Source organism: Xenopus tropicalis, chromosome 10 (assembly GCF_000004195.4).
Source record: "Xenopus tropicalis strain Nigerian chromosome 10, UCB_Xtro_10.0, whole genome shotgun sequence".
Taxonomy (NCBI): Eukaryota; Metazoa; Chordata; class Amphibia; order Anura; family Pipidae; genus Xenopus; species Xenopus tropicalis.
In genome coordinates, this window is record NC_030686.2 from 51,058,570 (window position 1) to 51,086,217 (window position 27,648).

At 51.9% G+C, this 27,648-nt stretch overlaps 1 protein-coding gene across 1 annotated transcript; it reads left to right on the plus strand.

Annotated features, from left to right (window-relative positions):
- Window positions 1-1,889: 1,889 nt before the first annotated feature.
- On the plus strand, window positions 1,890-27,339 carry cacng4 (calcium channel, voltage-dependent, gamma subunit 4). Its single transcript, XM_031894691.1, has 4 exons — window positions 1,890-2,397; window positions 14,472-14,555; window positions 25,344-25,484; window positions 26,476-27,339. Exons 1-4 carry the CDS (start codon window positions 2,175-2,177, stop codon window positions 27,012-27,014), a joined length of 987 nt encoding a protein of 328 aa, XP_031750551.1. The 5' UTR covers window positions 1,890-2,174; the 3' UTR covers window positions 27,015-27,339.
- The last annotated feature ends 309 nt before the right edge of the window (window positions 27,340-27,648 follow it).

Genomic DNA, 27,648 nt, shown 5'->3' on the forward strand with positions numbered 1-27,648 from the left:
GCCAGGCAGTCTGTGTGCTAGTTAGTCTCTGTGCCAGGCAGTCTGTGTGCTAGTTAGTCCCTGTGCCAGGCAGTCTGTGTGCTAGTTAGTCCCTGTGCCAGGCAGTCTGTGTGCTAGTTAGTCCCTGTACCAGGCAGTCTGTGTGCTAGTTAGTCTCTGTGCCAGGCAGTCTGTGTGCTAGTTAGTCTCTGTGCCAGGCAGTCTGTGTGCTAGTTAGTCCCTGTGCCAGGCAGTCTGTGTGCTAGTTAGTCCCTGTACCAGGAAGTCTGTGTGCTAGTTAGTCCCTGTACCAGGCAGTCTGTGTGCTAGTTAGTCCCTGTGTCAGGTAGCCACTGCAATTAGATAAAGAATGAACTAGTTAGTTACATATCAGATAATCCCTGTGCTAGTTAGTCCCTGTGCCAGGGGAGGTGAGATCATGTGGGACAGACTGGCATATCTTGGGTGAGGGTAAGCAGCAGGAGGGCAGCAGTGGGGCACGCAGATGCCAGGCTGCCCATGAAGGTGATGCCACATTGGTGCCCCCATAGCACTAGGAACCAACTCCCTTCTCTGAGTCTGATGGGGAATGAACATGAGATATTGGAGGGTCTCAGCCTCACACTATATAGACTCAGTGCCCCCCGACACCTGCCAGTCCTGCCCCCCAACTTTCCTCAGTAACACCCAGGGAATGAGACGGATAAGAGGTTCCCTATCTGTGGGGCTGCCTCCCCCAAGGAAGTCCCAGTTGGGGGGGGGGGAGTTCCTGTTTGCCCCCCTAGATAAGCCTATTTCGCCTCCCAAGGTAGCAGATCTGATGCCACCACACACGTAACTTGCCCAACCTTGAGCAGGCAAGGTGGGATCACTAGGGTGCCATTAGGGGTAGGGCGGGGGTAACTTCTCATAACCAGACTGGGGGGGGGCTGCTTGCCTTGGGCACCCTTACCTTGGGCACCCTTACCTTGGGCACCCTTACCTTGGGCACCCTTGCCAATGCCAAGCACAACTGTACCCTTCTATCAATGGCAAACATTCTATCCTTTGGCACTTTCCATAACCCACCCCGCCCCCAGCAGTCGCTTTCCCTCCCCTGCAGGCTGTGGGTCAATACTGACATTTGGGGCCCCCCCGCACTCCGCCTCACCCCCCACCTGCAGCCTCTCACACTGCGCTGCGATCTTGTAGGAGATTATGCCAAGGTGACCCTGGGGCCCCATGGGGCTTAGGGCCCCTGCCCCCATGACTCCACTGTCGCTTTCCTTATATATATATACTATTAGTATTAAGGGCATTTGGCTGCCCCGGTAAGTTTTGCCCCAGTATAGGGCAAAAGCTACTACAGGTCTGTTACCTGACTACAAGCCATGGGGGCGGGGCCAAATGTTGGACCTTAGAGAAGGTTCCGAAAGAATAAACCCAAGAAGTCCCGACACGGAGAGGGACCAATGGAAAGGCTCTGCCTGTGCTTTTCCTTCTTTGGTTTAAAGGCAGAACCTACCCCGGTCCATCAGAACCAGGCAATCGGTTCTCGACTATATATGTCTGTAGTTTCTTGTACACAATAAATACACGTGTAAAGTCCAAATCTTCTTGCTGGGATCAGAACCAGTATTTAATTAACTCCGAGTTTGTCTGAAGCGGAGAAGTCGCCCGTTTGGCTTCCTACGCAGAGTTCAGGGCACAGTTTGGGTGATTTGGGGACAGCGACTTCCTGCGACTCCCAGCGATTACTTTGCAAAGCCTGCCACACTGCCTGTGTGCCACTAATGATGCCAAGCTACAGCTGGCACAAACTGGCAATAAGACTGGGATTCACTATTCTTCCCGCTGGTCCTCCCTGGGGGTCTCAGCCAGACAGACCCCCACACACCCCCCCACACACTACTTGCATATGAAGCACATGATTGGAGCAGATTAAGGGGGCGTGTCCGGTGTTTAAGGTTCGTTCCCAAGTGAAGCGCTGACATTAGGGCAGAGGAGCTGCTGGGTTACCCGTATCTGCCCCAAGTGCCCCTACAGTTTCCCCCCCCTGGCCGGGGCATCCCGCCAGCCCCCTGCTGGTCACTAGGAGTGGGCTCCGGGCAGTGCCAACCTTATGCCCATTCACAGCCGGTTGGATGGAAGCAGGGGGCCCCCAGCTCCTGTTGCTCACACTGCGCCCCCCCCCGGCTGCCGGACTATGAAGCAGGATGGGCTGGTGTGACCGAGGGGTGCAGATGCTACTGGCCACTGTGGGGGCTTTTGCAGCCTTCAGCCTCATGAGCATCGCCATTGGCACCGACTACTGGCTCTACTCCCGGGCTCACATCTGCAACGGGACCAACATCACCCAGGACGATGCCCAAGCCCAACCCAAAAAGACTAAAGGGGACCTGACCCACTCCGGGCTCTGGAGGATCTGCTGTATAGAAGGTACCAAGTTCGGCATCTGGCAAGTGGGGGGTATAGAAAGTATAGACTGGCATATCCTGGTCGGGCAACTGGCATTGGGCTATCCCAGGGGGCTGTATAGAAAGTATAGACTGGCATATCCTGGTCGGGCAACTGGCATTGGGCTATCCCAGGGGGCTGTATAGAAAGTATAGACTGGCATATCCTGGTCGGGCAACTGGCATTGGGCTATCCCAGGGGGCTGTATAGAAATTATAGACTGGCATATCCTGGTCGGGCAACTGGCACTGGGCTATCCCAGGGGGCTGTATAGAAATTATAGACTGGCATATCCTGGTCGGGCAACAGGCATTGGGCTATCCCAGGGGGCTGTATAGAAAGTATAGACTGGCATATCCTGGTCGGGCAACAGGCATTGGGCTATCCCAGGGGGCTGTATAGAAAGTATAGACTGGCATATCCTGGTCGGGCAACAGGCATTGGGCTATCCCAGGGGGCTGTATAGAAAGTATAGACTGGCATATCCTGGTCGGGCAACAGGCATTGGGCTATCCCAGGGGGCTGTATAGAAAGTATAGACTGGCATATCCTGGTCGGGCAACTGGCTCTGGGCTATCCCAGGGGGCTGTATAGAAAGTATTGACTGGCATATGCTGGTCGGGCAACTGGCATTGGGCTATCCAGGGGGCTGTATAGAAATTATAGACTGGCATATCCTGGTCGGGCAAACTGGCACTGGGCTATCCCAGGGGGCTGTATAGAAATTATAGACTGGCATATCCTGGTCGGGCAACAGGCATTGGGCTATCCCAGGGGGCTGTATAGAAAGTATCGACTGGCATATCCTGGTCGGGCAACTGGCATTGGGCTATCCCAGGGGGCTGTATAGAAAGTATAGACTGGCATATCCTGGTCGGGCAACTGGCACTGGGCTATCCCAAGGGGCTGTATAGAAAGTATAGACTGGCATATCCTGGTCGGGCAACTGGCTCTAGGCTATCCCAGGGGGCTGTATAGAAAGTATCGACTGGCATATGCTGGTCGGGCAACTGGCATTGGGCTATCCCAGGGGGCTGTATAGAAAGTATAGACTGGCATATCCTGGTCGGGCAACTGGCATTGGGCTATCCCAGGGGGCTGTATAGAAAGTATAGACTGGCATATGCTGGTCGGGCAACTGGCATTGGGCTATCCCAGGGGGCTGTATAGAAAGTATAGACTGGCATATCCTGGTCGGGCAACTGGCATTGGGCTATCCCAGGGGGCTGTATAGAAGGTAACTGTGGGCTCTACGGGCATCTCTTGGGCACCTGCTGGAAGAGCAATTGGCATGTAGGCATTTATTGATGTTTCGGGGGATCTGATAAAAACTAGCGTTGGGCACATAAAACTAGTGTTGGGGGCATCTCAGGGAAACTTTATTTTCTTATGGGGGGGGCAGAGGCATTTGCTACAGAAAAGGTAATGTTGAGTCCCCAACAAGCACTGGCATAGGGGTATCGACTAGGGCTGAAAGTTATCGACTGGCACTTTTGGGCACATAACTGACAGTAATATGGGATGGGGGCATTAGTGAGTGTGTCCCAAGGGGTCAGGGGTATCAAGGTATCTGCCCCACAGAGAGTAAGGCTCTGGGGGTATCAAGGTATCTGCCCCACAGAGAGTAAGGCTCTGGGGGTATCAAGGTATCTGCCCCACAGAGAGTAAGGCTCTGGGGGTATCAAGGTATCTGCCCCACAGAGAGTAAGGCTCTGGGGGTATCAAGGTATCTGCCCCACAGAGAGTAAGGCTCTGGGGGTATCAAGGTATCTGCCCCACAGAGAGTAAGGCTCTGGGGGTATCAAGGTATCTGCCCCACAGAGAGTAAGGCTCTGGGGGTATCAAGGTATCTGCCCCACAGAGAGTAAGGCTCTGGGGGTATCAAGGTATCTGCCCCACAGAGAGTAAGGCCGAGGGCAGGGCATGTTTGGGCACACAGCTGGCTTTATGGGGGGTGTTCTGGCACCGGGGCCCATATCAGTGGGACAGGGCAGTGCTGTTTGTAATGTAGAGCCTGTCCCGTTGCTACGGCCGGGGGCATCAGTCAGGGGCACAGTGGGTATAGCTGGCAGTTTCTGGCTATAAAGCTGGCACTGCCGGTTGCCAAGGGACTGGGGGAGCCTTACTCTGATTACAGTTAATGTTGCTGTTAGCCTGTCCTGTTCCCAGGGATGGCTGGGGGGGGTCAGAGGACTCTGCGGATGGTACCTTTATCTTATTGTCTATTTGATGTGGTTACCAGGCAACCAGCAGCATCCTGAGTATTGCTATGGGAACCTGGGATTTCTAGTAAGAAATTAAGTGTTTGGAGTCTCCTTTAGCCCTTTGCCCCCTCCCTCCTGCTCGTTAGCTCCCTGTATTTACCCTGCAGGGTCCTTCTGCCCCGGTATTAGATGCCCACTGATATGTACAAATAGGAGGGAATAAATGAAAGGCTCCTGTTATTGGGCCCCTGGGTAACACGGCTTGTGCCCCTGATGGGGTGCTTAGGGGCAGAAGAGCAGGGGGTATTTTAGCTTTACCCCTTGTTATACACAGTAAGTAACAGTATCTCTATATCTCCCTATAGGGATGAATTGGATCCTGTCTGGGTGCTGCCCGGCTACTCCCCCCGCCTTGCCCTAATCTAGTGGGTGCCCAGTTGTGAGGTCCGACCCCCATAGCCCATAACAAGGGTACAGATATAGGAAAACATTGGGGTATCTGCCATACACATTCACCCGAAATGTCACCCCAGCTGATACCCCACCTAGGGTATCTAGGCAAGCAGCCAATCAGTAATATCCCCTAATCCTACCCTAATTGGCATTCAGACTGAGCCCCTTGCTCATCCTGCCACTGGCCCTGGGCATGGGGGGCAGCCCCTCAATCTGGGAACCACTTTGCCACACTATATAATAATAATAATAAAATATATATATAATAACCATCCCAGGGCAGTAGTGCAGTTTGTCAGTGGAAAGTGAATTGGCTGAATTTATGGCTAATGAAGGGATTCATTATAGGGGCAATAATGTGCCACTGGGCTAGCCGAGGGAAATGCCAGCTGGGCATATTGGCACCCAGTGACTCTGCATTAGAAAATATTAACCTATAATCTACTAAACCCCAGGACGTCTGAGGCCGACAGAATTGCCCACAAGTGTTTGCCATTTGGGGGTACGTGTAGCCATGGGCTGGCACATCTAATTGGTTGGCAGCTGCTGGGCAGGGGGGCAAGCATTACATGGGGCAGGTAGGTGGGTTCACTCCTGGAATTGCCCATCCAGGCTGAGTGAAAGTATTTCAGGGGCTGCAGAGGATTAGTAAGTGGCTGAACATAGAGTTAGACTGATGCCAAAGAGCTTACAATCACTATAAAATCTCTATAGTGTCAGTGGGCGGAATGTTTATACTGTAACAGGCAAAGCGCACACAGCAGGTTTGGGGCCCCCCTCAATTTCACGTTGACCCTCACTCACATGGATAAGGGACACAGAATGTACTGCCCAGGTTACTGCTCTTGCTGCCCTTCCTTCTCTTTGTATGGGCACCTACCTTCCTGGCACAGCGGGCACGTTGGTTGTGCAAGCAGCCTGGGTATGGCATTGTCATGCATTTATATTAATATCATTAGGGTTGGGGACATACTCATGTGACTGTCTCTGCTTCCTTTCCATGGGGGAGTGTATTTCCTGGTTCCCCTGTGACTGTCTCTGCTTCCTTTGCACGGGGGAGTGTATTTCCTGGTACCCATGTGACTGTCTCTGCTTCCTTTGCACGGGGGAGTGTATTTCCTGGTACCCATGTGACTGTCTCTGCTTCCTTTGCACGGGGGAGTGTATTTCCTGGTACCCATGTGACTGTCTCTGCTTCCTTTGCACGGGGGAGTGTATTTCCTGGTACCCATGTGACTGTCTCTGCTTCCTTTCCATGGGGGAGTGTATTTCCTGGTACCCATGTGACTGTCTCTGCTTCCTTTCCATGGGGGAGTGTATTTCCTGGTACCCATGTGACTGTCTCTGCTTCCTTTGCACGGGGGAGTGTATTTCCTGGTACCCATGTGACTGTCTCTGCTTCCTTTGCACGGGGGAGTGTATTTCCTGGTACCCATGTGACTGTCTCTGCTTCCTTTGCACGGGGGAGTGTATTTCCCGGTACCCGTGTGACTGTCTCTGCTTCCTTTGCACGGGGGAGTGTATTTCCCGGTACCCGTGTGACTGTCTCTGCTTCCTTTGCACAGGGGAGTGTATTTCCCGGTACCCATGTGACTGTCTCTGCTTCCTTTGCACGGGGGAGTGTATTTCCCGGTACCCGTGTGACTGTCTCTGCTTCCTTTCCATGGGGGAGTGTATTTCCTGGTACCCATGTGACTGTCTCTGCTTCCTTTGCACGGGGGAGTGTATTTCCCGGTACCCGTGTGACTGTCTCTGCTTCCTTTCCATGGGGGAGTGTATTTCCTGGTACCCATGTGACTGTCTCTGCTTCCTTTGCATGGGGGAGTGTATTTCCCGGTACCCATGTGACTGTCTCTGCTTCCTTTGCACGGGGGAGTGTATTTCCTGGTACCCATGTGACTGTCTCTGCTTCCTTTGCACGGGGGAGTGTATTTCCTGGTACCCGTGTGACTGTCTCTGCTTCCTTTGCACGGGGGAGTGTATTTCCCGGTACCCGTGTGACTGTCTCTGCTTCCTTTGCACGGGGGAGTGTATTTCCTGGTACTCATGTGACTGTCTCTGCTTCCTTTGCACGGGGGAGTGTATTTCCTGGTACTCATGTGACTGTCTCTGCTTCCTTTCCATGGGGGAGTGTTTTTTCTTGGTACCCATGTGACTGTCTCTGCTTCCTTTCCTTTGGGGAGTGTATTTCCTGGTACCCATGTGACTGTCTCTGCTTCCTTTCCATGGGGGAGTGTTTTTTCTTGGTACCCATGTGACTGTCTCTGCTTCCTTTCCATGGGGGAGTGTATTTCCTGGTACCCATGTGACTGTCTCTGCTTCCTTTCCATGGGGGAGTGTATTTCCTGGTACCCATGTGACTGTCTCTGCTTCCTTTGCATGGGGGAGTGTATTTCCTGGTACTCATGTGACTGTCTCTGCTTCCTTTCCATGGGGGAGTGTATTTCCTGGTACTCATATGACTGTTTCTACTTCCTTTCCATGGGGGAGTGTATTTCCTGGTACTCATATGACTGTTTCTACTTCCTTTGCATGGGGGAGTGTATTTCCTGGTACTCATATGACTGTTTCTACTTCCTTTCCATGGGAGAGTGTATTTCCTGGTACTCATATGACTGTCTCTGCTTCCTTTCCATGGGAGAGTGTATTTCCTGGTACTCATATGACTGTTTCTACTTCCTTTCCATGGGAGAGTGTATTTCCTGGTACTCATATGACTGTTTCTACTTCCTTTCCATGGGGGAGTGTATTTCCTGGTACCCATGTGACTGTCTCTGCTTCCTTTGCACGGGGGAGTGTATTTCCCGGTACCCGTGTGACTGTCTCTGCTTCCTTTCCATGGGGGAGTGTATTTCCTGGTACCCATGTGACTGTCTCTGCTTCCTTTGCATGGGGGAGTGTATTTCCCGGTACCCATGTGACTGTCTCTGCTTCCTTTGCACGGGGGAGTGTATTTCCTGGTACCCATGTGACTGTCTCTGCTTCCTTTGCACGGGGGAGTGTATTTCCTGGTACCCGTGTGACTGTCTCTGCTTCCTTTGCACGGGGGAGTGTATTTCCTGGTACTCATGTGACTGTCTCTGCTTCCTTTGCACGGGGGAGTGTATTTCCTGGTACTCATGTGACTGTCTCTGCTTCCTTTCCATGGGGGAGTGTTTTTTCTTGGTACCCATGTGACTGTCTCTGCTTCCTTTCCTTTGGGGAGTGTATTTCCTGGTACCCATGTGACTGTCTCTGCTTCCTTTCCATGGGGGAGTGTTTTTTCTTGGTACCCATGTGACTGTCTCTGCTTCCTTTCCATGGGGGAGTGTATTTCCTGGTACCCATGTGACTGTCTCTGCTTCCTTTCCATGGGGGAGTGTATTTCCTGGTACCCATGTGACTGTCTCTGCTTCCTTTGCATGGGGGAGTGTATTTCCTGGTACTCATGTGACTGTCTCTGCTTCCTTTCCATGGGGGAGTGTATTTCCTGGTACTCATATGACTGTTTCTACTTCCTTTCCATGGGGGAGTGTATTTCCTGGTACTCATATGACTGTTTCTACTTCCTTTGCATGGGGGAGTGTATTTCCTGGTACTCATATGACTGTTTCTACTTCCTTTCCATGGGAGAGTGTATTTCCTGGTACTCATATGACTGTCTCTGCTTCCTTTCCATGGGAGAGTGTATTTCCTGGTACTCATATGACTGTTTCTACTTCCTTTCCATGGGAGAGTGTATTTCCTGGTACTCATATGACTGTTTCTACTTCCTTTCCATGGGGGAGTGTATTTCCTGGTACTCATATGACTGTTTCTACTTCCTTTGCATGGGGGAGTGTATTTCCTGGTACTCATATGACTGTTTCTACTTCCTTTGCATGGGGGAGTGTATTTCCTGGTACTCATATGACTGTTTCTACTTCCTTTGCACAGGGGAGTGTATTTCCTGGTACTCATATGACTGTTTCTACTTCCTTTGCATGGGGGAGTGTATTTCCTGGTACTCATATGACTGTTTCTACTTCCTTTGCACAGGGGAGTGTATTTCCTGGTACTCATATGACTGTTTCTACTTCCTTTGCATGGGGAGTGTATTTCCTGGTACTCATATGACTGTTTCTACTTCCTTTGCACGGGGGAGTGTATTTCCTGGTACTCATATGACTGTTTCTACTTCCTTTGCACGGGGGAGTGTATTTCCTGGTACTCATATGACTGTTTCTACTTCCTTTGCACGGGGGAGTGTATTTCCTGGTACTCATATGACTGTTTCTACTTCCTTTGCACGGGGGAGTGTATTTCCTGGTACTCATATGACTGTTTCTACTTCCTTTGCACGGGGGAGTGTATTTCCTGGTACTCATATGACTGTTTCTACTTCCTTTGCACGGGGGAGTGTATTTCCTGGTACTCATATGACTGTTTCTACTTCCTTTGCACGGGGGAGTGTATTTCCTGGTACTCATATGACTGTTTCTACTTCCTTTGCACAGGGGAGTGTATTTCCTGGTACTCATATGACTGTTTCTACTTCCTTTGCACAGGGGAGTGTATTTCCTGGTACTCATATGACTGTTTCTACTTCCTTTGCACAGGGGAGTGTATTTCCTGGTACTCATATGACTGTTTCTACTTCCTTTGCACAGGGGAGTGTATTTCCTGGTACTTATGAGACAGTCTGTACTATTTTTCTGATAAAAGTCCCAGCAGCCCAGCCTTGCTTTATGGCAGAGATCCCAGGATACCTCCCATAAGTGGATCAGTTGGCTCCTATATAAAAGCGCATTTATATTTAAACCCCAGTTTAGGGGGGGGGGGGTGGGGGGGTATAATTATTCACACAGAATGGCAGCACTTACAGCCCCCCCCCCCCCCCCCCCCCCGTTGCAGGCAGGTGGTCTCTCCCATTAACCCTCTCTGTGGCTCGCTGTACAGTAGAACAAGACCCCAGATGCCCCCCGTGCCACCCCGACATTCCCTTTCCTCAGTAACTAGAGACAGACATTAGCAGCCCGCCCCCCCTGATGTAATGTATAACTACACATCACAAGTCCCTGGGGGGGCACATTAGGATTTGCTCCTGTGATTCCTCTGCCCCGGGCTCTAAGCTGCCTGGGGGCCCCTCCCTGCGCTCACAAATGTCAGCACGCTATTAAGATGATTTCCGCTGAACCCCCGGGGCTGACGCTTCAGTGGAACGGGGGGGGGGGGCGAGTATAATTGGTGCAGTGGGTCTCGTATGGCACCGAGCCACATTAACCCTTTCTATACAGCATTCCCTGCTGGAGCCACGGGAATGGCAGATACAGTAGCCAGCTCCAAGCAGGGGGGAAGGGGCTACTAATATAAACTGGAGGATCAAGCGAATGGGCAAATGGCGCAGAATAATGACCAATAATAAGCCGGAAATTAGCGCCACGGTCACTGCGATTGGCCACTTTCTGGAACCCAGTGTAGGAATATGATTAATCTAAGGTTCCATATCAATCGATGGAATGGGGGGGGCAGCGAGCCGGTAACGCTTGCCCTACTGCGCCGCCATCCAAATGTGGGTGCAACGGGCACACTGGGGCATTTATAAACACTGGGCAAATGTGCTCTTGGGCAGTAACCAATCATTGTTCTTCCTGCAGCCAGCTGAAACAGAGCTGATTGGTTGCTATGGGTTACTGCCCAGGTGCAAATTTGCCCAGTGTTTATAAATGAGCCCCACAGTATAAGGGCAAGTGTAGCACACAGAGTAATGGGGGTAGGGAGGGGGCAGTACAGTAACACAGGGAGGGGGCAGTACAGTAACACAGGGAGGGGGCAGTACAGTAACACAGGGAGGGGGCAGTACAGTAACACAGGGAGGGAGGGGGCAGTACAGTAACACAGGGTGGGAGGGGGCAGTACAGTAACACAGGGAGGGGGCAGTACAGTAACACAGGGAGGGAGGGGGCAGTACAGTAACACAGGGAGGGGGCAGTACAGTAACACAGGGAGGGGGCAGTACAGTAACACAGGGAGGGAGGGGGCAGTACAGTAACTCGGGGGGCAATACAGTAACACAGGGAGGGGGCAGTACAGTAACACAGGGTGGGAGGGGGCAGTACAGTAACTCGGGGGGGCAATACAGTAACACAGGGAGGGGGCAGTACAGTAACACAGGGTGGGAGGGGGCAGTACAGTAACACAGGGAGGGGGCAGTACAGTAACACAGGGTGGGGGCAGTACAGTAACTCAGGGAGGGAGGGGGCAGTACAGTAACACAGGGAGGGGGCAGTACAGTAACTCAGGGAGGGAGGGGGCAGTACAGTAACACAGGGTGGGAGGGGGCAGTACAGTAACTCAGGGAGGGAGGGGGCAGTACAGTAACACAGGGAGGGGGCAGTACAGTAACTCGGGGGGGCAATACAGTAACACAGGGAGGGGGCAGTACAGTAACACAGGGTGGGAGGGGGCAGTACAGTAACTCGGGGGGGCAATACAGTAACACAGGGAGGGGGCAGTACAGTAACACAGGGTGGGAGGGGGCAGTACAGTAACACAGGGAGGGGGCAGTACAGTAACTCAGGGAGGGAGGGGGCAGTACAGTAACACAGGGTGGGAGGGGGCAGTACAGTAACTCAGGGAGGGAGGGGGCAGTACAGTAACACAGGGAGGGGGCAGTACAGTAACACAGGGAGGGAGGGGGCAGTACAGTAACACAGGGTGGGAGGGGGCAGTACAGTAACTCAGGGAGGGAGGGGGCAGTACAGTAACACAGGGAGGGGGGCAGTACAGTAACACAGGGAGGGGGCAGTACAGTAACTCGGGGGGGCAATACAGTAACACAGGGAGGGGGCAGTACAGTAACACAGGGAGGGGGCAGTACAGTAACACAGGGAGGGAGGGGGCAGTACAGTAACACAGGGAGGGAGGGGGCAGTACAGTAACACAGGGTGGGAGGGGGCAGTACAGTAACTCAGGGAGGGAGGGGGCAGTACAGTAACACAGGGAGGGGGGCAGTACAGTAACACAGGGAGGGGGCAGTACAGTAACTCGGGGGGCAGTACAGTAACACAGGGAAGGGGCAGTACAGTAACACAGGGAGGGGGCAGTACAGTAACTCGGGGGGGCAGTACAGTAACTCGGGAGGGCAATACAGTAACACAGGGAGGGGGCAGTACAGTAACACAGGTGGGGGGGCAGTACAGTAACTCAGGTAGGGGGGGCAATACAGTAACTCAGGTAGGGGGGGGCAGTACAGTAACACGGGGGGGCAGTACAGTAACACAGGGAGGGGGGGCAGTACAGTAACTCGGGGGGCAGTACAGTAACTCGGGGGGGGCAGTACAGTAACACAGGGGGGGGCAGTACAGTAACATAGGGAGGGGGGGCAGTACAGTAACACAGGGAGGGGGGGCAGTACAGTAACTCTGGGAGGGGGGGCAGTACAGTAACTCTGGGAGGGGGGGGCAGTACAGTAACTCGGGGGGGGCAGTACAGTAACTTGGGGGGGCAATACAGTAACTCGGGGGGCAGTACAGTAACACAGGGAGGGGGCAGTACAGTAACACAGGAAGGGGGGGCAGTACAGTAACACAGGGAGGGGGGGGCAGTACAGTAACTCTGGGGGGGGCAGTACAGTAACACAGGGAGGGGGGGCAGTACAGTAACACAGGGAGGGGGGCAGTACAGTAACACAGGGAGGGGGGGCAGTACAGTAACACAGGGAGGGGGGGCAGTACAGTAACACAGGGAGGGGGGGCAGTACAGTAACACAGGGAGGGGGGGGCAGTACAGTGACTCTGGGAGGGGGGGCAGTACAGTAACACAGGGAGGGGGGCAGTACAGTAACACAGGGAGGGGGGGCAGTACAGTAACACAGGGAGGGGGGCAGTACAGTAACACAGGGAGGGGGGCAGTACAGTGACTCTGGGAGGGGGGGCAGTACAGTAACACAGGGAGGGGGGGCAGTACAGTGGACTCTGGGAGGGGGGGGCAGTACAGTAACACAGGGAGGGGGGGGCAGTACAGTGACTCTGGAGGGGGGGCAGTACAGTAACACAGGGAGGGGGGGGCAGTACAGTAACACAGGGAGGGGGGGGCAGTACAGTAACACAGGGAGGGGGGGCAGTACAGTAACACAGGGAGGGGGGGGCAGTACAGTAACACAGGGAGGGGGGCAGTACAGTAACACAGGGAGGGGGGGGCAGTAGAGTGACTCTGGGAGGGGGGGGCAGTACAGTTCTCATGCCCCGATGTCTCGCTGAATCCTTACTGGAAAGTTACATAACGACTGATTAACAAGTGAAAACGCTGGTGTGAAACGCAAGCTCCGCAGCCACAGAGAGAGAAAATGGAAAAAATACTTTCTTAAAGGGGCAGTACTGCTGCTTATGGCTGGTTGAGCCGATGGGTATGGGGGTGCCCGGCTGGTTGGACAGAGAGGTACAGAGAGCACCGGATGGGTGTCCCAGGGGCACAGACACAGAGGGATGAGCCCCCCAGGGCAGTATCCGGGTTGGAGTAATAAGGATCAAGCAAATAACATAGGAACCAGGAGTCAGCATGCAGGGGGTTAATGCAATTCCAGTAGGTTAGGGGGGTTACGGGGGCCATTAATGAGCCGATTCTTTACTTTCAAACGACCGATTCCAGAACGATGCGATAATATCGTTAACTTATTGTGTATTTAATGGTGCGCAAACGATCGCTGGGGCCACTAACCTGCCCGACATTATCGGCCAATCGATCGGAGGGGTTTAAAAATGTTTGTCGTTTAGCGATAAAATCTGCCAGTTGGTGTAAGTGCCCAATTACTGTGTGCCCAATCACTGTGTGCCCAATCACTGTGTGCCCAATCACTGTGTGCCCAATCACAGTGTGCCCAATCACTGTGTGCCCAATTACTGTGCCCAATCACTGTGTGCCCAATCACTGTGTGCCCAATCACTGTGTGCCCAATTACTGTGTGCCCAATCACTGTGTGCCCAATCACTGTGTGTCCAATCACTGTGTGCCCAATCACTGTGTGCCCAATCACTGTGTGCCCAATCACTGTGTGCCCAATCACAGTGTGCCCAATCACTGTGTGCCCAATCACTGTGTGCCCAATCACTGTGTGCCCAATCACTGTGTGCCCAATCACTGTGTGCCTAATCACAGTGTGCCTAATCACAGTGTGCCCAATCACTGTGTGCCCAATCACTGTGTGCCCAATCACTGTGTGCCCAATCACTGTGTGTCCAATCACTGTGTGCCCAATCACTGTGTGTCCAATCACTGTGTGCCCAATCACTTTGTGCCCAATCACTGTGTGCCCAATCACTGTGTGGCCAGGGCAGGCAGAATGGGGAATCAGAATCTATTGCCCCCCCCGCCCTTGCACCGTGTGACTCCCACATTGGGCTCTTATGTGACCAAAAGAAATATCTTTTGCCTCCGCCCCAGGTCTGTACAAAGGAAACTGTTTCCGGATAAACCACTTCCCCGAGGATAATGATTACGACCACGACAGTTCGGAGTATCTGCTGCGTAAGTACAAGCTCCTCCCACGAGGAACCCTCGGATTTATTCATGGGAGGTCCCAGCCAATCCAGACAGAATTTCCCCGACAGACACAGTCCTGATACCACCCCCATAATACATAATAAGGATTTCACCTTTTTATAGCGCAGTTACTAAAATGCATTAATATTGTGTTTGTTGCCCCCAGTCACGTACTCACCTTGTATCAAGGCAGGAACCCCAAGTCCCCCCCATCTCTGGGCAATAAGGAACTCATTCTGCCAGGGAAACCCTCAGAGTATGGGTTGGCACCATGGAACCCTAGAGAAAAGAAAGGAAAACCTTATTGGGGTAACAGTCACCCTGCTATAGTTCCAGGGGTACCCAGGGCACAAATAAGCACTCACCCCAAATCCCCCCCCTAACTGGCCTTCAGGCTGGGCCCCCTTAGCCCATAACAAGGTTACAGATATATAGAAACATTGGGGTAACAGTCACCCCGCTATAGTTCCAGGGGTACCCAGGGCACAAATAAGCACTCACCCCAAATCCCCCCCTAACTGGCCTTCAGGCTGGGTCCCCTTAGCCCATAACAAGGTTACAGATATATAGAAACATTGGGGTAACAGTCACCCCGCTATAGTTCCAGGGGTACCCAGGGCACAAATAAGCACTCACCCCAAATCCCCCCCTAACTGGCCTTCAGGCTGGGCCCCCTTAGCCCATAACAAGGTTACAGATATATAGAAACATTGGGGTAACAGTCACCCCGCTATAGTTCCAGGGGTACCCAGGGCACAAATAAGCACTCACCCCAAATCCCCCCTAACTGGCCTTCAGGCTGGGCCCCCTTAGCCCATAACAAGGTTACAGATATATAGAAACATTGGGGTAACAGTCACCCCGCTATAGTTCCAGGGGTACCCAGGGCACAAATAAGCACTCACCCCAAATCCCCCCCTAAGTGGCCTTCAGGCTGGGCCCCCTTAGCCCATAACAAGGTTACAGATATATAGAAACATTGGGGTAACAGTCACCCCGCTATAGTTCCAGGGGTACCCCAGGGCACAAATAAGCACTCACCCCAAATCCCCCCTAACTGGCCTTCAGGCTGGGCCCCCTTAGCCCATAACAAGGTTACAGATATATAGAAACATTGGGGTAACAGTCACCCCGCTATAGTTCCAGGGGTACCCAGGGCACAAATAAGCACTCACCCCAAATCCCCCCTAACTGGCCTTCAGGCTGGGCCCCCTTAGCCCATAACAAGGTTACAGATATATAGAAACATTGGGGTAACAGTCACCCCGCTATAGTTCCAGGGGTACCCAGGGCACAAATAAGCACTCACCCCAAATCCCCCCTAACTGGCCTTCAGGCTGGGCCCCCTTAGCCCATAACAAGGTTACAGATATATAGAAACATTGGGGTAACAGTCACCCCGCTATAGTTCCAGGGGTACCCAGGGCACAAATAAGCACTCACCCCAAATCCCCCCTAACTGGCCTTCAGGCTGGGCCCCCTTAGCCCATAACAAGGTTACAGATATATAGAAACATTGGGGTAACAGTCACCCCGCTATAGTTCCAGGGGTACCCAGGGCACAAATAAGCACTCACCCCAAATCCCCCCCTAACTGGCCTTCAGGCTGGGCCCCCTTAGCCCATAACAAGGTTACAGATATATAGAAACATTGGGGTAACAGTCACCCTGCTATAGTTCCAGGGGTACCCAGGGCACAAATAAGCACTCACCCCAAATCCCCCCCTAACTGGCCTTCAGGCTGGGCCCCCTTAGCCCATAACAAGGTTACAGATATACCCCTTCCTATGCTGATGGTGATATCCCCTTTCCTCCCCACCCCCAATGAATCACTCATTCCCCCTCTCTTTTTTTAATGTTTTTATTGGGTTTTTTACATATACATTTTGTTTGTTTTGTGCCATTTCTTTGTCTTTTAACAAAAATCTTTGTTTATTTATCAGCATGTTCTATTCATGGCATTTCACCGTATTGATATTGTAACTGTAACTTTATTTTCTATATATATCTTGTTTAACTAGATACTTTTCAATAAACTAATAAAATATAAACCTGGTGACCCACCTTCAAGCTCAGTCTGTTTAGGAGATATTTGTTCCCATTGACAGTATGTTAGCGGTTGTGTGACTCCTGGGAGGCTCTGATTGTTGTGATCTCTCGTCATTTGTTACTGTTTGTGTGTATCTCTGGGTTTCTAATAATAATTGGTTGTTTCTTATGAGTTCTGTTTCAAACCACGTCGTGTTCTGTAAGGAGTATAGAGTTAAGTATTTTGCCTGCTCTGGGAGAGATCTTATGTAGTTTTCCCAATGCGTAAAAAATGTGGTTGTGTTTTGTTCTCTATGTATCATTGTTTCCATCCAATCCATGTAGAAGATGTGATGTAGTTTTTGTTTGGTCAGTGCTGTTGTTGGTTGTTCGGAGGTTAGCCAGAGGTGTAAGGCGAGGTATTCTGCGAGGACTCTTTCACATTTAGTAAGTGGGGTCGGTTGTTTTCATTTGCTAAAGAGTGCCCATTCTAAAGAGGGGTGTAAGATTTTGTTTGTTAGGCTAGACCAGTGTTCCCCAACCTTTTATACCCGTGAGCCACATTCAAATGAAAAAAGTGTTGGGGAGCAACACAAGCATGAAAAAGTTTCCTGGGGTGCCAATAAGAGCTATATTTGGCTACTTAATAGCCCCTATTGGGACTGGCAGCCTACAGAAGGCTCTGTTTGGTATTATACTTGGTTTTTATGCAACCAAAGCTTGCCTCTTTACCAAAAATTCAAAAATAAGCACCTGCTCTGAGGACACTGGGAGCAACATCCAAGGGGTTGGGGAGCAACATGTTACTCACGAGCCACTGGTTGGGGATCCCTGGGCTAGACCAATAATTGCTGATTTCTGTCCAAAAATGTTGTATTTTTGGGCATGTCCAAAGGCAGTGTTCTAGGTCTGCATCTGGGGTGTTACAGCGCAGACAGTTGGATGTAGGTAAGTTACCCATTTTATATCGTTTAAGCGGGGTCAGGTAGGATTTATGTCGAATTTGCAGTGCCATTTCTTGGTATTTGCTTGATGTGAGAAGTTGCATTGAGTGGTTATGAAGTTTTAGTATATCTTGTGTTGTTGTTTGTGGGGGCACGTTTGTCCATTTTGCTAGTGTTTTGTCTTCATTCCCTTTGTAAATCGAGGTTTTTAGTGTATGATATAGCTGAGATGTGGATTTTATTGCTGTTTTGTCTTTCCATATGAGGTTGAGAGGGTTAGTCCCATCTGTTTCAGGGAGATGTTTTAGTTTCCTTGACGTGAAATGTAGAATTTGTAAAAAGTCGTTTTGTGAGATAAATGGATATTTAAGTTGTATCGCTTCTTGCGGTAGGATTAAGTGATTTGGTCCTAGTAGGTTTTTGATGTTGTAAAGGCCTTGTTGCTCCCATTGGTATAAATGGGATTATTTCTACCTGCTGGAAAGGATGTATTTCCGTTCCACGTTTGATATATGGATTGAGTGGGGTGTAGTTTACATTTCTTTTGGGAGTATCTGCCATGTTTTATATGAATAGATAAATAATGGGTTTTCTCGCATTGTTTGTGAAATGTTGGTAAATGGTGTATGTAATAAGTGGTTTAAGGATTGTTCTGCAGCTGGGAGGTGGTCTAGGTTATTTGTAGTGTATATGTCTCTATGCCATAGCCAGTCTCCTATATATCTGCTAAGGGCTGCTTCATTATATTATATATATATAAGTCCGCCTTCCTGTTTGGACTGTTTTATGAAGCTTATTCTAGAGCGTTTTTTGTCCCAGATAAAAGATCGAAATGTTTGGTTTATTCGTTTGAGGTCTTTGGGTCTTATCTGATATGGTAGCATCTGTATAACATATAGTCATTTGGGAAAGAATACCATTTTTAGTAGGTGTTGGTCCAAAAAAGGCAAGATTTAGATTTTTCCAGATTAGCAGTTCTTCTTGTAGTGAGTCTATTTTCTGTCTTAGGTTTAGTTTCTATACGTCTGTGTGGTGTTTCGGGATGTTGATCCCTAGAAATTTTATATGTTGTTTTGCTTTTTGGAAAGGGAAGTTTTTTGACCAGTCTGTTTTGAGCATTTCAAAAGTAGCGCTTCCGATTTTACTAGATTAATTCTGAAACCTGCTATGGTGCCGAATCTGCCTGTTATCTGTAATAGGGTAGGGATGTCCTGGGCGGGGTTATCGATAAATAACATAATGTCATCTGCGAATGACAGGGTTTGTCCTGTTTGAATTCCTTTGTATTGTGGATGAAGTAAAATGGGTCTAATAAGGGGGTCTATGGCTACATTAAAAAGGAGGGGAGAGAGGGGGCATCCCTGTCTCGTCCCCCTTTGGATTTGAAAGTAGTCGGAGTTAAGGCCATTTACCGTGAGTTGTGCCATGGGTGATGTGTATAATGAGTGTGCGGAGATGTGTGTGGGAAATCTAGACTTAAAAGCATGTTCTCTCTTTCCTACGTTACATTCATATAATACTGCGATGATTTCTCGGATTTGTCTTGTTTGAAGGAACCCCGATTGTCAGTGAGTATTCTTGGGAGGAGTTTTTGGAGTCTGTCAGCTATTGTTTTTGTTAAGATGTTTAAATCTTGGTTTAATAGGGATATTGGTCTATATGAGGATGGTTCTGTAGGATTTCTGCCTGCTTTTAGTAGGACAATTATTCTTGCATGGTTTGCTGTGTGCCAGAGAGGGTGGGTAGGGAACCCCATAACCTGACTGCCCTTACAGTAAGGAACCCCTTCCTATGCTGATGGTGAGATCCCCTTTCCTCCCCACCCCCAATGTATCACTCATTCCCCCTCTCTGGGTAGGGAACCCCATAACCTGACTGCCCTTACAGTAAGGAACCCTTCCTATGCTGATGGTGAGATCCCCTTTCCTCCCCACCCCCAATGTATCACTCATTCCCCCTCTCTGGGTAGGGAACCCCATAACCTGACTGCCCTTACAGTAAGGAACCCCTTCCTATGCTGATGGTGAGATTCCCTTTCCTCCCCACCCCCACTGTATCACTCATTCCCCCTCTCTGGGTAGGGAATCCCATAACCTGACTGCCCTTACAGTAAGGAACCCCTTCCTATGCTGATGGTGAGATCCCCTTTCCTCCCCACCCCCAATGTATCACTCATTCCCCCTCTCTGGGTAGGGAACCCCATAACCTGACTGCCCTTACAGTAAGGAACCCCTTCCTATGCTGATGGTGAGATCCCCTTTCCTCCCCACCCCCAATGTATCACTCATTCCCCCTCTCTGGGTAGGGAATCCCATAACCTGACTGCCCTCACAGTAAGAATCCCCTTCCTATGCTGATGGTGAGATCCTCTTTCCTCCCCACCCCCAATGTATCACTCATTCCCCCTCTCTGGGTAGGGAATCCCATAACCTGACTGCCCTCACAGTAAGAATCCCCTTCCTATGCTGATGGTGAGATCCTCTTTCCTCCCCACCCCCAATGTATCACTCATTCCCCCTCTCTGGGTAGGGAACCCCATAACCTGACTGCCCTTACAGTAAAGTACCCCTTCCTATGCTGATGGTGAGATCCTCTTTCCTCCCCACCCCCAATGAATCACTCATTCCCCCTCTCTGGGTAGGGAATCCCATAACCTGACTGCCCTTACAGTAAGGATCCCCTTCCTATGCTGATGGTGAGATCCCCTTTCCTCCCCACCCCCAATGTATCACTCATTCCCCCTCTCTGGGTAGGGAATCCCATAACCTGACTGCCCTTACAGTAAGGAACCCCTTCCTATGCTGATGGTGAGATCCCCTTTCCTCCCCACCCCCAATGTATCACTCATTCCCCCTCTCTGGGTAGGGAACCCATAACCTGACTGCCCTTACAGTAAGGAACCCCTTCCTATGCTGATGGTGAGATCTCCTTTCCTCCCCACCCCCAATGTATCACTCATTCCCCCTCTCTTGGTAGGGAATCCCATAACCTGACTGCCCTTACAGTAAGGATCCCCTTCCTATGCTGATGGTGAGATCCCCTTTCCTCCCCACCCCCAATGTATCACTCATTCCCCCTCTCTTGGTAGGGAATCCCATAGCCTGACTGCCCTTACAGTAAGGAACCCCTTCCTATGCTGATGGTGAGATCCCCTTTCCTCCCCACCCCCAATGAATCACTCATTCCCCCTCTCTGGGTAGGGAATCCCATAACCTGACTGCCCTTACAGTAAGGATCCCCTTCCTATGCTGATGGTGAGATCCTCTTTCCTCCCCACCCCCAATGTATCACTCATTCCCCCTCTCTGGGTAGGGAACCCCATAACCTGACTGCCCTTACAGTAAGGAACCCCTTCCTATGCTGATGGTGAGATCTCCTTTCCTCCCCACCCCCAATGTATCACTCATTCCCCCTCTCTTGGTAGGGAACCCCATAACCTGACTGCCCTTACAGTAAGGAACCCCTTCCTATGCTGATGGTGAGATCTCCTTTCCTCCCCACCCCCAATGTATCACTCCCATAACCTGACTGCCCTTACAGTAAGGAACCCCTTCCTATGCTGATGGTGAGATCCCCTTTCCCCCCATTTCTAAGGAGAAACCATAAATAACTACAGTAGACCCTATTTCCCAGCAGAATATTACTGAAAGAATACAACACATTATTACAGTGGTGCCACTAAGCCTGAGGTGCCCGCCCATATTTAAGATGGCGGAGATGCCAGTTTGCTGCTTGTTGGCGGGAGAAGGAAGTGCCCGACCCTGACAGATTCCTGTTTGAGGGTAATGCTGTGTGACAGTCAGTGCCGTTCCTGTTCCCAATCCCTCGGGGGAAAGGGAGCCGCTCGGTGACTCTGTCACTTACATCAGGGGAAACAGATCAAGCAGTGGCCAAATGGGCAACTGGGCCGGCCAAGCCCCATCACTCTCATTATGCCAATAATGTCACAGGGCGGCTCTTCCCATGGCATCAAACACGGGCAGACAAACCTGGCAAATCATTGTACTGACCCGGGGGGGGGGGGGCTTCATTGTACTGACCCTGGGGGTGGCTTCACTGTACTGACCATGGTGGGGTGGCTTCACTGTACTGACCCTGGGGGGTGGGGCTTCACTGTACTGACCCTGGGGGGTGGGGCTTCACTGTACTGACCCTGGGGGTGGGGCTTCACTGTACTGACCCTGGGGGTGGCTTCATTGTACTGACCCGGTGGGGGGGGCTTCATTGTACTGACCCTGGGGGTGGCTTCACTGTACTGACCCTGGGGGGTGGGGCTTCACTGTACTGACCCTGGGGGTGGCTTCATTGTACTGACCCTGGGGGGTGGGGCTTCACTGTACTGACCCTGTGGGGTGGGGCTTCACTGTACTGACCCTGGGGGGTGGGGCTTCACTGTACTGACCCTGGGGGGGGGGCTTCACTGTACTGACCCTTGGGGTGGCTTCACTGTACTGACTCTGGGGGGGCACTACACTGTACTGACTCTGGGGGGTACTTCACTGTACTGACTCTGGGGCGGCACTTCACTGTACTGATTCTGGGGGGGCACTTCACTGTACTGACTCTGGGGGGGCACTTCACTGTACTGATTCTGGGGGGGCACTTCACTGTACTGATTCTGGGGGGCACTTCACTGTACTGACTCTGGGGCGGCACTTCACTGTACTGATTCTGGGGGGGCACTTCACTGTACTGACTCTGGGGGGGCACTTCACTGTACTGACTCTGGGGGGGCACTACACTGTACTGACTCTGGGGGGGTACTTCACTGTACTGACTCTGGGGGGGTACTTCACTGTACTGACTCTGGGGGGGTACTTCACTGTACTGACTCTGGGGGGGCACTTCACTGTACTGACTCTGGGGGGGCACTTCACTGTACTGACTCTGGGGGGGCACTTCACTGTACTGACTCTGAGGGGGCATTTCACTGTACTGACTCTGGGGGGGCACTTCACTGTACTGACCCTGGGGGGGCACTTCACTGTACTGACTCTGGGGGGGCACTTCACTGTACTGACCCTGGGGGGGCACTTCACTGTACTGACCCTGGGGGTGGGGCTTCACTGTACTGACCCTGGGGGGGCACTTCACTGTACTGACTCTGGGGGGGGCACTACACTGTACTGACTCTGGGGGGGCACTTCACTGTACTGACTCTGGGGGGCACTTCACTGTACTGACTCTGGGGGGGCACTTCACTGTACTGACTCTGGGGGGGCACTTCACTGTACTGACTCTGGGGGGGCACTTCACTGTACTGACTCTGGGGGGGCACTGCACTGTACTGACTCTGGGGGGGGCACTACACTGTACTGATTCTGGGGGGGCACTGTACTGACTCTGGGGGGGCACTTCACTGTACTGACTCTGGGGGGGCACTTCACTGTACTGACTCTGGGGGGGCACTTCACTGTACTGACTCTGAGGGGGCATTTCACTGTACTGACTCTGGGGGGGCACTTCACTGTACTGACTCTGGGGGGGCACTTCACTGTACTGACTCTGAGGGGGCATTTCACTGTACTGACTCTGGGGGGGCACTTCACTGTACTGACTCTGGGGGGGCACTTCACTGTACTGACTCTGGGGGGGCACTACACTGTACTGACTCTGGGGGGGTACTTCACTGTACTGACTCTGGGGGGGCACTTCACTGTACTGACTCTGAGGGGGCATTTCACTGTACTGACTCTGGGGGGCACTTCACTGTACTGACTCTGGGGGGGCACTTCACTGTACTGACTCTGGGGGGCACTACACTGTACTGACTCTGGGGGGGTACTTCACTGTACTGACTCTGGGGGGGTACTTCACTGTACTGATTCTGGGGGGGCACTGTACTGACTCTGGGGGGGTACTTCACTGTACTGACTCTGGGGGGACACTTCACTGTACTGACTCTGGGGGGGCACTTCACTGTACTGACTCTGAGGGGGCATTTCACTGTACTGACTCTGGGGGGGCACTTCACTGTACTGACTCTGGGGGGGCACTACACTGTACTGACTCTGGGGGGGTACTTCACTGTACTGACTCTGGGGGGGCACTTCACTGTACTGACTCTGGGGGGGCACTTCACTGTACTGACTCTGGGGGGGCACATCACTGTACTGACTCTGGGGGGGCACTACACTGTACTGACTCTGGGGGGGCACTACACTGTACTGACTCTGGGGGGTACTTCACTGTACTGACTCTGGGGGGGCACTTCACTGTACTGACTCTGAGGGGGCATTTCACTGTACTGACTCTGGGGGGGCACTTCACTGTACTGACCCTGGGGGGGCACTTCACTGTACTGACTCTGGGGGGGCACTTCACTGTACTGACCCTGGGGGGCACTTCACTGTACTGACCCTGGGGGTGGGGCTTCACTGTACTGACCCTGGGGGGGCACTTCACTGTACTGACTCTGGGGGGGGCACTACACTGTACTGACTCTGGGGGGGCACTTCACTGTACTGACTCTGGGGGGGCACTTCACTGTACTGACTCTGGGGGGGCACTTCACTGTACTGACTCTGGGGGGGCACTTCACTGTACTGACTCTGGGGGGGCACTTCACTGTACTGACTCTGGGGGGCACTGCACTGTACTGACTCTGGGGGGGGCACTACACTGTACTGATTCTGGGGGGGCACTGTACTGACTCTGGGGGGGCACTTCACTGTACTGACTCTGGGGGGGGCACTTCACTGTACTGACTCTGAGGGGGCATTTCACTGTACTGACTCTGGGGGGGCACTTCACTGTACTGACTCTGGGGGGGCACTTCACTGTACTGACTCTGAGGGGGCATTTCACTGTACTGACTCTGGGGGGGCACTTCACTGTACTGACTCTGGGGGGGCACTTCACTGTACTGACTCTGGGGGGGCACTACACTGTACTGACTCTGGGGGGGTACTTCACTGTACTGACTCTGGGGGGGTACTTCACTGTACTGACTCTGGGGGGGCACTTCACTGTACTGATTCTGGGGGGGCACTGTACTGACTCTGGGGGGGTACTTCACTGTACTGACTCTGGGGGGACACTTCACTGTACTGACTCTGGGGGGGCACTTCACTGTACTGACTCTGAGGGGGCATTTCACTGTACTGACTCTGGGGGGGCACTTCACTGTACTGACTCTGGGGGGGCACTACACTGTACTGACTCTGGGGGGGTACTTCACTGTACTGACTCTGGGGGGGCACTTCACTGTACTGACTCTGGGGGGGCACTTCACTGTACTGACTCTGGGGGGGCACATCACTGTACTGACTCTGGGGGGGCACTACACTGTACTGACTCTGGGGGGGTACTTCACTGTACTGACTCTGGGGGGGCACTTCACTGTACTGACCCTGGGGGTGCACTGTACTGACCCGGTGGGGGGGTGGGGGAGGTTAAATATCACAGGGGAAGGATCTGTTAATAAGGGGATGAATGATGGAACCATAATCTCTGTACTGATCCCCAAGGCTGAGCTCAATACAAGGCTCTGGGCCTGGCACACAAAGGGTTATAGATATCTGTGCGCCCACAACATTCCTTTTCTATCGATTTGTATTGATACATATGGGAGGGAACTGGCAGATAAATAATCCTCCACTGACTCCAACAGAGCAGTGCAATCTATTACTGGCCACAAGGGGCGCTGTTGTGGTGAAATCTATAGGGAATGTATTTACTTCCCATCTCACAAACAAGATTTAAACCCCAGACTTCTCTGTAATGGGCTCCCCTAAATTGTACAGATGTGGGGGCCCCATACCCAGTGTCCATATTGCTAATTATCTGCTCCCTCCCCCAGGTATTGTCCGTGCGTCCAGCGTCTTCCCCATCCTGAGCGCCATCCTCCTGCTACTGGGGGGCCTCTGTATTGGGGCGGGGCGCCTCTACAGCCGCAGGAACAACATTATCCTCAGCGCCGGGATCCTGTTTGTAGCAGCGGGTAAGGGGGCAACGCGCCAACATAACCACCACCCGAGAGTCCTTCTTCCACTCTCCTACCTCCATTTGGGCAGAGGGAACAGAGGGTAAAATTCATGTCAGAAGGAGAGATGGGAGAATAGAGGCCAAGGCTTTGGATAGAAAGAAGGAGAGATGGGAGAATAGAGGCCAAGGCTTTGGATAGAAAGGAGAGATGGAAGAATAGAGGCCAAGGCTTTGGATAGAAAGAAGGAGAGATGGGAGACTTGAGGCCAAGGCTTTGGATAGAAAGAAGGAGAGATGGGAGAATAGAGGCCAAGGCTTTGGATAGAAAGAAGGAGAGATGGGAGACTAGAGGCCAAGGCTTTGGATAGAAAGAAGGAGAGATGGGAGACTAGAGGCCAAGGCTTTGGACAGACAGAAGGAGAGATGGGAGAATAGAGGCCAAGTCTTTGGATAGAAAGAAGGAGAGATGGGAGACTAAAGGCCAAGGCTTTGGACAGACAGAAGGAGAGATAGGAGAATAGAGGCCAAGGCTTTGGACAGACAGAAGGAGAGATTAGAGAATAGAGGCCAAGGCTTTGGACAGACAGAAGGAGAGATTGGAGAATAGAGGCCAAGGCTTTGGACAGACAGAAGGAGAGATTAGAGAATAGAGGCCAAGGCTTTGGACAGACAGAAGGAGAGATTGGAGAATAGAGGCCAAGGCTTTGGACAGACAGAAGGAGAGATTAGAGAATAGAGGCCAAGGCTTTGGACAGACAGAAGGAGAGATTGGAGAATAGAGGCCAAGGCTTTGGACAGACAGAAGGAGAGATTGGAGAATAGAGGCCAAGGCTTTGGACAGACAGAAGGAGAGATTAGAGAATAGAGGCCAAGGCTTTGGACAGACAGAAGGAGAGATAGGAGAATAGAGGCCAAGGCTTTGGACAGACAGAAGGAGAGATGGGAGACACAAGCAGGCACCTACATTTTCTTGAGAAATAAATAACCCCCCCCCCCCTTTTCCTCAGGCCTCAGCAACATCATTGGCATCATTGTGTACATATCCAGCAATGCCGGAGACCCAAGCGACAAGAAGGACGAAGACAAGAAGAACCAGTACAACTATGGGTGGTCCTTTTACTTTGGGGCTCTGTCCTTCATTGTGGCCGAGACCATTGGGGTTCTGGCCGTTAATATTTACATTGAGAGAAACAAGGAGCTGAGGTTCAGATCCAAGCGGGAGTTTGTGAGGGCCTCGTCCTTGTCCCCCTACGCCAGGATGCCCAGCTACAGGTACCGGCGGAGGAGGTCAAGATCTAGTTCCTACTCTACTGAGCCATCGCCATCCCGGGAGATGTCTCCAGTCAGCATGAAGATAGCGGGAACCCTCCCCATGGGAGAAATATCCATGTACACTCTCACCAGGGAACCCCTCAAAATCACAACAGCCGCCAGTTTTAACCCCGACTGTGATGGCAGCTTCCTGCAGGTCCATAACTGCTTCCAGAAGGAGCTGAAGGAGGGCCTGAGTCTCAGTGTGGTCAACAGAAGGACGACCCCTGTTTAAGCCCCATTGGAATTACAAAGGAACAGCTATGGGGGCCGGAACTTTCCTGTTTTTGTGGCCCCAATAAATCACTCCCTTTAGCTCCTGACCCCATGTATAAGTGCCCCCCAACGCTATCAGAGCCCCCACACTGCCAGCACCTTCCTATGGGGCAGAAGAGCAAGGTCTTATTGACTCCTGATTATGCCTTGTCAGGTATTCTATGAGCTTTCTGACCCTCTAACACACCAGGGGGCCACAGCGCCCCCTAGCCCTTAGGGATTGTTACAGAAATGCTGATTTTCTGAAGAATTTCCCTAACAAAAACATATTTTTTACCAAATAAGCCATGTTGTATTTGTGAAGCTGTTATCCCCCCCCCCCAAGGGACAGACTGGGAGGTGCATAGCAGCTGCACTGGTGCTACCACTGGGGGGAGGGGGGGGTAAGAGGAATAATATAGGGTTTATGTTTGTGTGAAAGCCCCCTCCCATCTTATCCCATATCCTTTCAGCCAATGGAGGTGTGCAGGGGGTTGCATTTCTCTCTAGGGGGCCTCACACTTGGACACCCCCATGAAGCCCCCCCCCACCCTTGTTGGTGGGATTTGCCGTTGAGCTCACTTGCTATGTACAGCTGCTGTACAAGCCCCTTT

Bases quoted from the DNA above. Each gene is read 5' to 3' on its own strand.
- cacng4 (XM_031894691.1), top strand. From the start codon at position 2,175: ATGGGCTGGTGTGACCGAGGGGTGCAGATGCTACTGGCCACTGTGGGG. The intron at 14,556-25,343 runs GTAAGTACAAGC...TCCCTCCCCCAG, and splicing joins CAGTTCGGAGTATCTGCTGC to GTATTGTCCGTGCGTCCAGC. The intron at 25,485-26,475 runs GTAAGGGGGCAA...CCTTTTCCTCAG, and splicing joins GATCCTGTTTGTAGCAGCGG to GCCTCAGCAACATCATTGGC.